Source organism: Myotis myotis, unplaced genomic scaffold (assembly GCF_014108235.1).
Source record: "Myotis myotis isolate mMyoMyo1 unplaced genomic scaffold, mMyoMyo1.p scaffold_m19_p_2, whole genome shotgun sequence".
NCBI lineage: Eukaryota > Metazoa > Chordata > Mammalia > Chiroptera > Vespertilionidae > Myotis > Myotis myotis.
In genome coordinates, this window is record NW_023416324.1 from 210,382,584 (window position 1) to 210,395,826 (window position 13,243).

Here is a 13,243-nt window from a genome sequence, read left to right on the forward strand (position 1 = left end):
TAAATTGCACGAAAAGAGAAATAGTTTTAGAGAAAGAATAGAAGGTTTTCCTTCTACTAAATACCTCCAGTGGAGGGCTGCTGGAGTCAGTGCTTGGTCGGAGGGGCCGTTCATGCATTGGTTCCTGTGGGAGGACCCTGCCTGCCTGCCCGTCCGGCCGCTCACCTGGTAGTGCACAAAGCGCATGTCCCGCGAGTACAGCGCTGCGGTCCACTGGCAGCTGTGGCCCGGGTGCACGGCTCTGGCCAGCTGCTCCAGCGTCCTCTGGTGGTGGGGATAGAACTTGTGGGCCAGCGTCAGGTGCAGCTGCTTGGTGCAAGGCTTCACGGTGCAGTCTGCAAAACCGGGTACACCCAGGGATGCCCGCCGTCAGCACTGCGCGGCCAGGATGGCTACGCGCCCAGGCTCAGCAGCCCAAGCCTGTATACGTGGCCTCCCTGCCTCCGCCCTGGAGCACCCTCGGCTGGCTTATGCCATCTCGCAGAGTTCACCTTTAGAGGAGCTGGTTGGGTACCTGCAGATTCTATAAGGAGGTGTAAGAGAGGTGGGAGTAGAGATGTGGATTTTAGGGGGTGTTCGGGGCCTATCAGTTTGTAAGCGAGTTGCCCAAGCAGCTGGTTAACATGGACGAAGTAGACGCTTCCCTCCCTGTCATCAGGGTGTCATCAGCGGCCAGGGCTGGCGGGCTCACTCTCTGGGTCAATGACTGTTCAGCTGCAGAGTCTCAGGGAGAAAACACCAGAGGCCACGTGACTCTGTTAAACAGGACAGTCCCTCCGAGCCTCTGCCCTGCCCTTCCGCTGCCTGTGCCCTGCACCTGCCCCTGAGGGCGTAGGAGGGGCCAGCTCCAGTGTCTCTTGGACACCGCTCACTGGCCCTGGTCCTCCTGGGGTCTCTGCCCTCAGGGCCCAGCCCTAGGTCCTCACTCAGCGCTGTCGGGCCAGCCAGGGTCTGATTTCAGCGACGCCATGAGCACTTTATGTTCTGGGAGGTGGTGACCAACGAATGGACGGAAGGAGCAGTTCTGAGTTTGGTGTCAGGTGGCCCTGGCTTTAGACGCTTCTGCCCTACAGGGGACCACCTTAGCCTGTCTCAGCCTCCGTGGCGACAGCAACAGCACGAGGTTAGTGAGGCTGCCTGCTGGGGCTGCTGTGGAAACCAGGCTCTCTGGAATCTCAGTAATTATCAGTTACGGCCTCCCCTCCCCCGGGCAGCACACACCAGCACACAGGCCTGTCTCCCCTGAAAAATGTCTCGGGTGCTGCGAGCACTTCCTGAAGCCCGGACGTGGCAGCCCCGCCCATGATTCACCCGCCTTTAGTGGCAAACGAGACCGTGGAGGTGAGAAACCTGAGGCAGGAGAGTGAGTGGGTGTCGGGGAAATTCCTTCTCTTGGGTGTCTCAGAGGTGGGGGCAGGGCCTCACCACATGAGTCAGTGCGGCCTGAGAAAGACCCACTGCTCTCCGCACCGGGGCCATCAGGGAGTCACCCTGTTTCTGAATGGGCCCTTGTCTTTTCTTCCGTCTGTGCCCTGTGCCCATGGGGACGTTTCATTGGGGTGGAACCCAAGAGACACTGGAGCTGGCCCCTCCTACGCCCTCAGGCTCAGGTGCAGGGCACAGGCAGCAGAAGGGCAGGGCAGAGGCTCCTCGGGGTCCAGTGATGGACATGAGGTCAAGGCTGATCTCTCAGGACCGTGGCTGCTCAGCATGAAACCCGGCCCGTGGGCAGTGAGACGGAGCTGGACTCGAGGTCCGGTTCCACCACCCACTGGGTAGGAGACTGTTGGTTCCCTAGGGCTGTTCTCGTCAATTGCCACACACTGGGTGGCTTACAACAGAAATGTGTTCCCTCAGAGTTCTGAAGATAGAAGTCTCCAATCCAGGTGTTGGCAGGGCTCACTCCCTCTCGGACTCTAGGGGAGGGTCCTTCCGGCCTCTCACAGCTCCTGGGGCCTCCAGTCCTCCTTGGCTGTGGCTGCATCACTCAGTCTCCACCTCATCTTCCTGTGGCCTCCTCCTGGATCTCCTCTCTCTCACAAGGACACTGACACCAATGATGGGATTTAGGGCAAATCCTACTCCAGTGTGACCTCATTTTAACAAGTTATGTCTGCAAATACCCTGTTTCCAAATAGGGTCCTTCTCTGTGGTTGTGGGTAGACAGGGATTTTAGGGGACACTAATTAACCTATGACAGTGACCTTGGGCAGACATACTACCCTTCAGAGCCTCAGAGCCTCCATTTGGGAAATGGGCCAGGAGACCCACTTTTTGGGGAGGTGTGAAGACTGGCATTTGAAGAAAAAGGAATTTTGTTGATTCTCAAAGAATCTTTCCCCAAGAAGCCAAGGAGAGAGGACTAAGCTCATGCCTAAAAGTTAAAAGAAACCAGCCAGGACTTGTGCTTTACACACAGCACTGACTTGGTGAGGGTCGCTGCTCAAGGTGGGCACAGGGCTGGGAGAGACCCCTGTCCCCCTGGGTGCCCACCAGCCGACAATCCCTGTCTTTACAGAGCCCCACACGTCCACCTGCGACAGTTTCCTCGGCGGCTGGGATATGGCAAGTGTTTAGAAAACCATTTGAAATCGATGCAAACAAGGCTATTCCCACTTTGAGACAAGACACTGCTGGTTCTCAGAATCTGTTTGCGTTCCTGGTGAGGACACCTGCTCCCTAGGGAGGAGCTGGTGAAATTGTTCAGCCTTGGCTTAAGGCCGTATCAGAGAAGTCGCTTGGCAAGGGAGAGAGGGGAATGGGTATGGCCAGGGCAAGGGTGGGTGCACCCCTGATCCAGGCCCAGCCGGCTGTCCGACCATCGCTGTGCTAAGGACCAGCCTGCATGCTTCCTGCGTGGGATCCACCCACGGTGTCCAAGTGGGGAGAGCACAGCCCCCCACTCAGAGGGGCCACTTTCTATCGACCCGGCCCAGTGTGTTTGACTGGCTGGGGCTGCCTACCTGCCAAGAGAGCTGCTTCCGTGGCGAACGTCATGGCGAATTCCCGGATGACGTCCGCAGGGCTGTCGTTCACGAAGAAGCCGAGGTAGCTGACGGAAGAATGGAGAACCAGAGGGACCGCCGGGGGGAAGGTGCCCAGCACCTTGTCTCCAGCTCTCTTTAGAGCCTCGTACAGACACTCCACCTTCTGGTCTTCACACTGCGGGAGGGGACAGCCGTGTGCTCGCTCAGCTCTTGTTACCAGGCCACCATGTTAAACTGAAATAGAGGCCTTTCAGAGTGAGAGGCAACAGCATTGACTGCGATCAAAGACAAGAACAGCTGTGTGGGAAGCACGGATTCAGGCACAAGACAAAGACCAGGGCATATTGATGGGAAAGGGAAGGGGGGCAATTACATCCATAGAAGGAGGGCATTGCTGTTGGTGCAGATAAGCCACTATAGCGACGCTAATTCTAAATGATGTTTCTAACTTTCAGCCCAGGAGTCACCATAGCTGCTTTCTGGTTATCCCTGCGGACAGCCCTTTGGGAAACAAGGTTGCTCAGGCCCAGTCGAAGGTTGTTTTGCCTGTTCTAACATTCCGAGCTTTGAGGCATGAGATGTGCAGGGCATTTCTGGGATGGCAGCTCCGGCTCCATTTTAAAGTGGCTCGTTGATTATCATTTTTAAATTTTTAATAGATTTTTACTGTTGACAGTATTACAGATGTCTCCCATTTTCTCCCCTGTACCCCTTTCTGCCCAGCCCCTACTCCCCCACCTCCGCCAGCTGAGGTCTCCACCACCCTATTGTCCGTGTCCATGGGCTATGCATATCTTATCTAATAAAGAGGGAATATGCAAATTGACCATGCAGTAACGGTCAAGATGGCTGCGTCAGCAGCGGAGGCAGGGATTCCATAACACAAGATGGCTGCGCCCACAGTGGAGGCTGAGTTCCCGTAAGGAGCCTTAATGAGTAATCAGCAGGGACTGAGGCTGTGTGCCACCGGACCAGGGCAGGGGACCTGAGGCTGCGCCCCCCCACCTGGTTGGGCTTGACAGGGGACCTCAGGCCGCACCCCCTGCCCTGGCGCTGGGCTGGGGGACCTGAGGCTGCACCCCCCCGCCTGGCAGGGCTTGACGGGGACCTCAAGGTATGCACCCTGCCCCAGCCTGGGCTGGGGGACCTCAGGCCATGCACCACCCCCTGGCACTGGGCTGGGGGACCTGAGGGTGCACTGGGGGATCTGAGGCTGTGTCCCCCGCTTGGTGCCAGGCCAGGGAACCTGAGGCTGCGCCTCCCCGCCCAGTGGGGCTTGACAGGGGTAGGGCCCGCTGGGTCTGGATCTCGCCCAATGGGGGTGCGGCCAGCTGGGTCTGGGTCTTGCGCAATTTTGAGGTGCCACAGGTGTGTGGGGACTTGACTCTGGGTCCCGCAGTGTGCCCCAGACTCTGACAGAAGGAAGATTTTCATATACATTTTACTAATTTTCTTTCATCTCTGACACTTCTATTATAGAGAAAGGGCAAATAGCAATATTAAAATATTTCCTCTAATTAATCCCCTTTTAATGTGCACAAATTTCGTGCACCAGGCCACTAGTAAGTATATAAGTTCTTCGGCTTCTCTCTCCTGGTCCCCTTACCCCCACATCGAGGTATGTCAGTCTGTTCCATGCCTCCATGCTTCAGGTCTTATTTTGTTGGTCAATTAATTTTGTTCATTAGATTCCACAAATAAGTGAGATCACGTGATATTTGTCTTTCTCAGATTGGCTTGTTTCACTAAGCGTAAGAGTCTCCAGGTCATTTAGTATTTTTAACACCAGTTAATGTAATTAATAAAAATTATGCCACCGAGCGAGCCTCTTTTCTGTTCACAACACTGAAGCATAATTGATCTGGTTCATGTGTTTGGGGTTAGGGATCTGTGCTATACCTGGTCCTCAGTATCTTAGAGATTTCAGGGTAAGATTCTTTGTGGAATGGAATATTCCTTCAAGGTTGGAAATCCCTTGCCACTTAACTACAGTCCCTCAGGCCCTGTCATGCTGACTCAGCCTCCGCATCACATCCTGAGCCAGCACCCTTTCCGTCCTGTGGCCCAGGGCTATGCTAATAAAGAGGGAATATGCAAATTGACCATGCAGTAACGGTCAAGATAGCTGTGTCAACATGGCAGCCTTCAGTTCTGGAGGTTCTGTAGACTCCAGGGCAGCCACGGTGCACTGCTCAGAGCCTACAGCGAGGAGGGCAGTACCTGGGCACCTGGGGGCTGACCTGTGACCCAGCCACAGGCCACCCTCCCATAGTGACCGGGTCAGTCATGGCCCCTGGGGGGTCTCAGCTCTCAGGCTCCCCATCTTTCTGGGAGCAGCAAGTGCGGGTGAGACTCTGGTGTCCCGTTTCCTCCACCCCCATCCACAGGTGTCAGCTCTGCAATATGGGGCACGGCTACGGTGTTTTGGCCAGGTTCAAACCTCAGACTAATGAAAGGACAGGGTCCTCTCATTGCCACGTGCAAATCCCAGCTGGAGGGCAGGGCCCACCCAGCACAATTATAGCCAATGGCTGTGGTAGTAAGCTTGAACCTATGGTCCAAACACGTGGCCCCACGTGCCTTGTGCTCGAGTTCAGGTGCATGTAGTTGAGTAGGGTTGGAACTCACGCCCCTGCTTTGCCTCGTGGCATCTGCTATAAAATAAAGACACGGCTTGTGGGTGCTGGTGTTGTCTCCTCATCAGGGAGCAGCGTCCCACCGAGACCCAGCTTTCATTCTCTTATCTGTCTTTCCTTAATCCTTTCACCCCCCCCACTCAGTTTACCTTTGTCGGCAACACTGCAAGTCTTGCTCTGCCCATCCTTCCTTCTCCTTTATCCCTCACGGGTGTTTCTCCCACAGAAATCCCCTCCACTTCCAATTCTGGGGGCTGCTTCTTGGAGGACCGTGAACCAACATGGACTCTGCCCCCCAGTTCCCTGCACTCAGTTCTGTCTCAATACTCTCCCTAGTGCCAAATGCCACTCCTCACCCCAAAGCTGCAGGCAGGCCCCCATCAGTCACCTGGAGAATCTTGCCTGAACTGCCCGGCCTGACTGCTGGGTGGAACCCACAGAGTTTGCTGGCATCAAGGCAGGGCCAGGGTGTGCCCTCTCCAGGTTGTTCTGGTGGAGCCACAGAGGAAGTGGTGTCTGTCCCTCCCTCCCTCCTTCTCACACCTCCTTCTTCTCTTCTGAGCAGCCCAGGAACCCTATGGAGCTGCCTATTGGACCATTTTCTAAGTCAGGGCTGGTCCCCCGGGCAGGGAACAGTCCTGCATTTGTGACTGGCCAAGCTCACCCATTCCTCGGTTGATCCATCACACATTTCTGAAGCACTTCTCTGTTTCAGGCACTGTGCTAATCTCTGGGGGTACAAAGATGAGGGAAGCCTCCACCTTTACCCGAGGGGTTCTGTCTGGTGAGGGATGCAGAGATGCCCAGACACATTGTCACACAACAGGAAAGCGCCAATTGAGATACAGACAAAAGGAAGGTGGGAGCACAAAGGGCAGCCATCCTTTCTGCCTGGGAAGCGGGGAAAGACTTAGAAAAGGGAGGGGATAAACGAGTTGGGTTCTGCAGGATGACTAGGAGTTGACCAGATAAAGGCGAGGAGGAAAGTCAGGGACATCTCACACAGAGGTCAGCTAACCCTACAGCTGTGGACGCCCCGTAAAAACAAATCATGTGGCTGCCCTCAGTGTCGTCCCATCCCTGCTGAGTCATCACCGAAAATGACTTCAGCTGCCGTGGTCATGAGCCTGAGAGGCAGCGGGGCCGACTCACCGTGAAGAAGTCACAGAGCGTTATGTGAGGGAAGACCTCGTGAGCTCTGTTCTTGGTGCACTGCCGCCTGCTCTCCCTCCAGAACTCCTGGAGCTTCTCCAGCAGGGACCCCGTGGGGCAGAGGAAAAGGGCGTACTCCTGGGGGATGGGGTCATCCAGAGAAGGGTCATTGCAGTGACAGCGCAGCCTGCAACAGAGAGCGGCCACTGTCACCTGTGTCCTCACAAACAGTCTCTCCCCTGGGAGGACAGAGTAGCAGGCCGTGCTGAGCACCCGAGGCCACATCCACCCGTCCTCCAGCCACCTCACCGTCACAGCCCCAAACGTTAGCTTCCCGTGGCCGCAGAGGGGCCCCGAGTTCACTCAGGGTTCAGGCCCAGCTTAGTCTGATCTCCTGGTCAAAGGTCAAGAAGTTGAGAGAAAGGTGACAGTGAAGTAAAACCTGGTCTTCAGATGACCTTTGTGGTCCAGCCATCCCCTCAGTGTTGAAAAATTTTGTGGAAAATACTCTCATTTTAATTTTATCTCACGCTTCCAATTCAATGTAAAAATCAAACCCACGAAGAACTAGACAAAATTTAGGTGGCTATGATATTTCCTTTCACCTCAGAAAAAGTTATTTTCGATACAAGGGAAAAGAATATACAAACCAAAACTCAAGTTCATTCTCATTAATAAGAAAAATGAGAATTAAAACAACCATTTGCTCACCTGTCAAATGAACAAAATGTTTTTCAAAGGATGAAGTTATGCTCAATGGTGTAGAGGTGCAGTGAGCTTTAAGGATGAATTTGTGCCTCCTTTGTATATGGCAACTTGCCGGTAAGTGTCAAGAGCCTTAAAATACCCAGACCATTTGAACTAATAAGTCTACTTCCAGAAAGTTAGCCAAAGGGAAAAACAAAACTTATGGAAAAAAATACATGTATGGAATACTGAATGTAGGGCTATTTACAATAGAAAAGAAGGACAAACTAGATAAATAATAGTGAATTTACGTATCTGTTTATTAGAAATTGTGGTTTCGAAGAATTTCTAATGACTCAGGGAAGTGCTTGTGAGATGATATTAAGTTTAGAAAGTAGTAGGCAACCACTCAGGGAAAACATTAGTTACATGAAAATACATTTCCCTAATAGTAATAAAAAAAACCCATCCCCCTTATCCTGGCTCCTCCCCCTTCACCCTGGCTCCACCCCCTTCATCCTGGCTCCTCCCCCTTCTAGAGGCAACCTCAATGGTTAATCTGCTTTGTTTTCTTCTGGATACATAAGTAATAAATTCATAGATAGCACTTGTGTGTGTGTTTTTTATATAAAACATAAGCCATTGTTGAAATTATTCTGCCACTTGCATTTTTTACTCAGCAATGTTTTTCCAACTCCTCCAGGCTAATACATACACTCCTGGTTAAGCGGGAACCTTCTCAGGACTGTGGAGCATCTCATCACTTACGCACATGTTCGACTTCCCTTCAGCCTTCCCATTGGTGGGCATTCAAACAGTTTCTTTTTAACACTGTAATTAAGGGTCTTGTTCCTGCTTTTGTAGCCCCTTTGTATTTCTCCGGAGGATGTCCTTAGACTTGGAACTGTGGTTTTGGGCTGTTACACACACTTTCAATGTTGATAGACACCTCACGCTGCAACCAGGAAAGTAAGAGGCCACCCCTTTCCTCTCCCTCACCAACCCTTCAAGGTCCTGTTGTCTTGAAGGGCATCTGAATTTGCAGCTCCCTGGTTATGAGTGAGGTTGGACCCACTCTAGACTGAGACTGGGGGATCCTACTGTCTCCCAGTTCCTTGGTCGGACTTCTAGTCTCATGGCGGAGGGACCAACCAGGGCCGTCCCAGCGGCGGGCTTGGTTTCTAATTGAAATCTGGCGGCTGACTAGAGCGAGCCTGGCCCAGAGCCTTGGTGCTTCTCTGTCCTGTGGAGGGGCCATGTGCTTTGCCCTTGGCCTAGAGTTCCTGGAGGAGGAAGGGCGTTCCCACCGAGGGCATGCTGGACACTCAGAGACCCTCTGCAGTATCTGCCGTCTGCTCCGTGGAGGGCACCCCAGCCTCACGGGACCCGGTCTCTATTGTTTGAGTTCCGCTGTGGCTGTTTTGGGGCAGAGTGAGGGGACTTCCTGCCTAGGGCAGATTGGTGGCATCATGGCACATTCAGGCAGGACCGGGTTCTAGAGAATGGGGTGCCCTTTCCAGATTCCCAGAGCAGACAACCGAGGCCCGTGGGCGGTATGCAGAGTCACATAGCTGGTGGGTGGGAACTGCCGGGAACCGGGGCTCCTCACCCGCCCCCAGACACCTGGCGCCCCTTAAGAGCGCCTTGCGGATGCCACAGGGGACATTTACAACCCCTGGAAATTCTCTCCCCATCAGAGGGGCCTAGCGAGTGGCAGCCTCTATTTTATGTCAGCAGAGGGCTCTTCGCGGGGTGTGCAACAAGTCACGTGGCTTGTTTTCTTTCTTGACAACCGATTTTAAGTGAAGAGGGCCTTGTTTCAAGCTCTCTCTCTCTCTTGTTTTCTGTTTTAAACGTGGATTCCTTATTCCCTTCCCTCAGTGCTGGGTGGGCTGGCACAGAGGTGGCCCGGCCCCGCCAGACTGCCCTGAGCACCTCCCTGGCCCACCCTGCGAGTCCTCAAGCCACAGGCCCTCCCGCGTGCCGACAGCCCCACTCACCAGTCTGCGGCCTCCTCCGCCGTCTTTCTCCCAGTGGCTGCCAATGCCTTCAGCCTACAGGAAAGCGGAGGCAAGGGCATTCAGAACCCGCCTTCCAGTGTGTGTGGAAGGGGCGAGAGGCGGGGGCAGCCCTGCCACACAGCGGGCCCTGTCCCTTGCCCCTTGTCCCCCAGGGGCTGGACACTCCACAGCTGGATGCAGCGCAGGCCTCTGTCCTCCCCGGGCCCTCGCTGCGCTCTGTGGACATGCGGACCTGCTCACCGGCCCTGCCCGTTTTCCTCTCAGTCCTGGCATGGGGGCCAAGGGCTCATGCCTGAGGTCCACCCACGCCTGCAGTCTGTCTCCCCCCGCCCCCCGTGTACCCTGCACCGGGGCCAGGTGGACACACTCTCGGTCCTCCGGGCGGCAGGAAGGGTCACAGCCCTGGCTTACACACCTGCCTCCCTGCCAAATGCAGCCCCGCACCCACACACCCATGCTCTTCCCGGCTCGGCTCCAACGTCGCCCTCCAAAGCCCGCTCCAAACCACCTCCAGGTGGGCGTGCAGCCCCTCTGTGTCCCGGCCACGCACACGGTCACCTTGCTTATCGTCTCAGTGAGCTCATGTCCGCTATCCTCCCCTGCCAGCCTGCGGTCCCTGCGGCCTGACTGTGTCTTCTCACCACTGTAACCAGGAGGCACAGTCACTGAGCTCCATGTAACTGAACCGGAGCAAATTGAAGAGAATGGGATCCAGCTAAAGGCAGTGGTTCAGGGACTCAGCCCGAGGTGGCTGAGGGTGATGCGGGGGCCGGGGGGGCGGCTCAGTGCTGCTGGTGGCCAGTACCGGGGGGATGCGCCTGCCGGAGTGGTTCCACCAGAGAGGCCGTGGCTCAGAGCCTTCCTGGGGCGCTTCAGACTAATGAGGGGTTTAAAACAGGTCTCCTACCCCCAACATGCGGCCGATGTTTAAGTTGGAAGGAATTTTGAGTGTGTGTCCAGGCTACAGTGCGAGCAGTGTGACAGAGGGCGGCTTTCTCGGTGCTTTAGAGAGTGGGGTCTGGGTCCTGCCCGAGGTAGGAAGTCACCTGCTCTCCGCCTCAGTGTCCCCTTCTGCCCCCCGATGTCAGGTGCTGGGGATGGGGGCGCACACGGCAGGCACCCTGCTCACACTGCCTCCTGCTCCATCTCACAGGCCCCGGGTTATTGTGAACATAGCGTGAGGACAAAGTGTAGCTTCTACATTATTCCATCCGATTTGGTTGGGATTTCGTTACAATGTTGAAGGGAAGTTTGCCCCGCTCCCAAATCCAGGGGTAGCTAAGGGGACTTCTGGTGTATTTTCCATGTGGATAACCTTGGAAAGGGCCGGCTCTAAGAAATCGTTTTCTGTGGCAGCTGTAACCCAGGGTCAGTAGCACAGCTCATCGCTTTGGGGATTTCTTCCCTCGCCGAGAGGGGTGACTCCTACGGTTCAAGTTTTCTACGTGTGGGCTTTTGCCTTGGACACGCAGGATCGTGCTAACCCAGTCGATTCTTAACCATTTTGTTTCATTTTCGGGCCCTTGAGTTTTTTCCTAAGGACGGATGGTTTCCTGCACCATTTAGAAACATCCTCACCTCACCGGTCCCAGAATTAGAGACCTACTGGGTGGTGGGGCCTTTCAGATTAGAGTTTGAAAAGTCCTCTCTGAGGCACTGAGCTGCCCACAAAGAGGGTACAACAGGCCCCAAGCTCCTCCACACCCTGAGAAATGGGGCACCATGGTGACACGTGGTTTCCAATGGTCACAAATTCAGGCCCCCCCCCACCCCCCCCAAACCGGCCAACAGAGTTGGTCCTGATCCCATCATTTAAAGACAGCGGCGAAGGGCCTAATTTAGCAACAGCACCTCGCCCTGCAAGGCGCCCCTTCGACAGGAAGTAGGTTCTCGGAGCGGCCTGCAGTTTTGTGGCCGGGACCTCAGAAGGGTCAGGCGGGGCCCCAGGGGCAGGTGCCCAGGGGCGAGTACTCACGCGGTGTGTGCTGGGAAGCCCAGGCTCAGAAGGGGGTCCAGGAGGGAGGCGGCGCTGCGGGCCTTGAGCTTGCTGTTGACCTTGGCGTAGACCTGGGTCTCCCCGGCTGCCATCTCTTCCTGCCTCCGACTGAAATGAGCAGATAAAGCCAGAGAGGGAGCGGCAGGAGAGGCTGAGGCTGTGAAGAAAAACCTCAAGCCTTTTTTGATCTCTCTGACAAAACCTAATATCCTGTTTGCATGTGACACTGGTTTTCAGAAGGCTCTTGGCAGGGTGCTGGGGTGCGGTGCCCATCCACCCTGCTTCCACAGTGGGTTCGGGTCCCAGAGGTCCCTGTGCAGAGCCAGCCTTGGCTCTGACTGGGCGGCATTGGGAGCAAGTCTGCATGAGAAGGGGGAGGGGGAGGGAGCCGGGGCAGAAGGTTCTCCACTGGGGTCCGAAGCCACAGAACCTGCCTGACCCGGGGTCTTAGTGTCTTACGTGCAGACAAGACATTGCACTGTACCTATCTTCTGTGCTCACTCTAAAATTTTTTGGCTCTTTTTGTTATTCATTGACTTCTTTTTTTTCAATTTTAAAAGCTTTACGTTTAAAAAAGTTTTTATGCATGCAGCAAAGTTGCTGAATTGTATATGTGCCACTCAATGAATTTTCATAAAGTGAGCACACGCCCCTAACTTCCCCAGGACCAGCAATAAAACTGGCTGTCAACCGGGGCGTTCTGGCTCCCCCATGGCAACCTCTGGAGACATTTTTGATCCTCAAAATGAGGGGGCTTGGGGGTGTTTGTTACTGGCATCTAGAGGTTGAGGCCAGGGGTGCTACAGTGCACAAGGGGGCAAAGAAGGGCCCAGCCCAACATACCAATAGCTCCAAGGCTGAGCAGTTCTGCTCTTGAACTTACCAGGATCCCAGGAGCTCCCCTGCCCCCATCCCCGCCCAGCCTCCTAGCTATCTCTTCCGTCCCTAAAAAAGCAACCACTCTGCTAGCTTGTACATCAGTGTTTGAACCTTATATAAATACAACCATATAGCATGTGCTCTTTGGTCCAAAAGTATGTGTGTGAAATTAATCCACATAATTGTTTGTAGCCATAGTTAGCACTCTGCATTCCTAGGTAGCGTTCTATGAGATGAATGTACCATCATCTATTTCTCTGTCTATGTGCATTTGGGTGGTTTTCCGTTGTTTGGCCGCTGCAGACACTCTCGTGTATGTCTTTTGGTGCCCGAGGTACATTTCTGTTAGGTACTTACCCACGGGAGGGATTTTGGGCTCACAGGACATGTCCGCGCTGCATTAGGAACCGCCGAGTGGTTTTACAAAGCAGTTGTTCATTTGCCTCTCGCCAGCAGCGGGTGAGCATTCCTCCGGCTGCTCTGCATCCTTGTCCACACTTGATGTTGGCAGTCTTTTCACTTTTAGCCAGTCTGTGGGTGTGTAGTGGTATCTCACTGTGGTTCTAATTTGTATTTCTCTGCATGGCAATGACACTGAGCACCATGAGACAGGCAATTGGCCATGTAAGTGACCTCTTTGTGGAAGGTCCTGTTCAAGTCTTCAGCCTTTTTAAAATGGGTTGTTTGGTTTTTCTTATGGCTACAAACAATTATGTGGATTAATTTCACACACATAATTTTGGACCAAAGAGCACATGCTATATGGTTGTATTTATATAAGGTTCAAAAACTGATGTACAAGCTAGCAGAGTGGTTGCTTTTTTAGGGACGGAAGAGATAAGTAGGAGGCTGGGCGAGGATGGGGGTCGGGGAGCCCCTGGGATC

At 54.2% G+C, this 13,243-nt stretch overlaps 1 protein-coding gene across 2 annotated transcripts in view; it reads right to left on the reverse strand.

Annotated features, from left to right (window-relative positions):
- UBASH3A (ubiquitin associated and SH3 domain containing A) overlaps positions 1–11,595 on the reverse strand; it is a 42,512-nt gene extending 30,917 nt beyond the window's left edge. For both annotated transcript variants that reach the window (XM_036351434.1, XM_036351433.1), the window contains exons 1-5: positions 11,459–11,595; positions 9,463–9,516; positions 6,776–6,962; positions 2,964–3,162; positions 166–335 (exon numbers count right to left, since the gene is read on the reverse strand). In XM_036351434.1, coding sequence (XP_036207327.1) covers positions 166–335; positions 2,964–3,162; positions 6,776–6,962; positions 9,463–9,516; positions 11,459–11,571 — 723 coding nt within the window. In that variant the 5' untranslated portion in view covers positions 11,572–11,595. The remainder of the gene's footprint in view (positions 1–165; positions 336–2,963; positions 3,163–6,775; positions 6,963–9,462; positions 9,517–11,458) is intronic.
- Between the last annotated feature and the right edge of the window lie 1,648 nt (positions 11,596–13,243).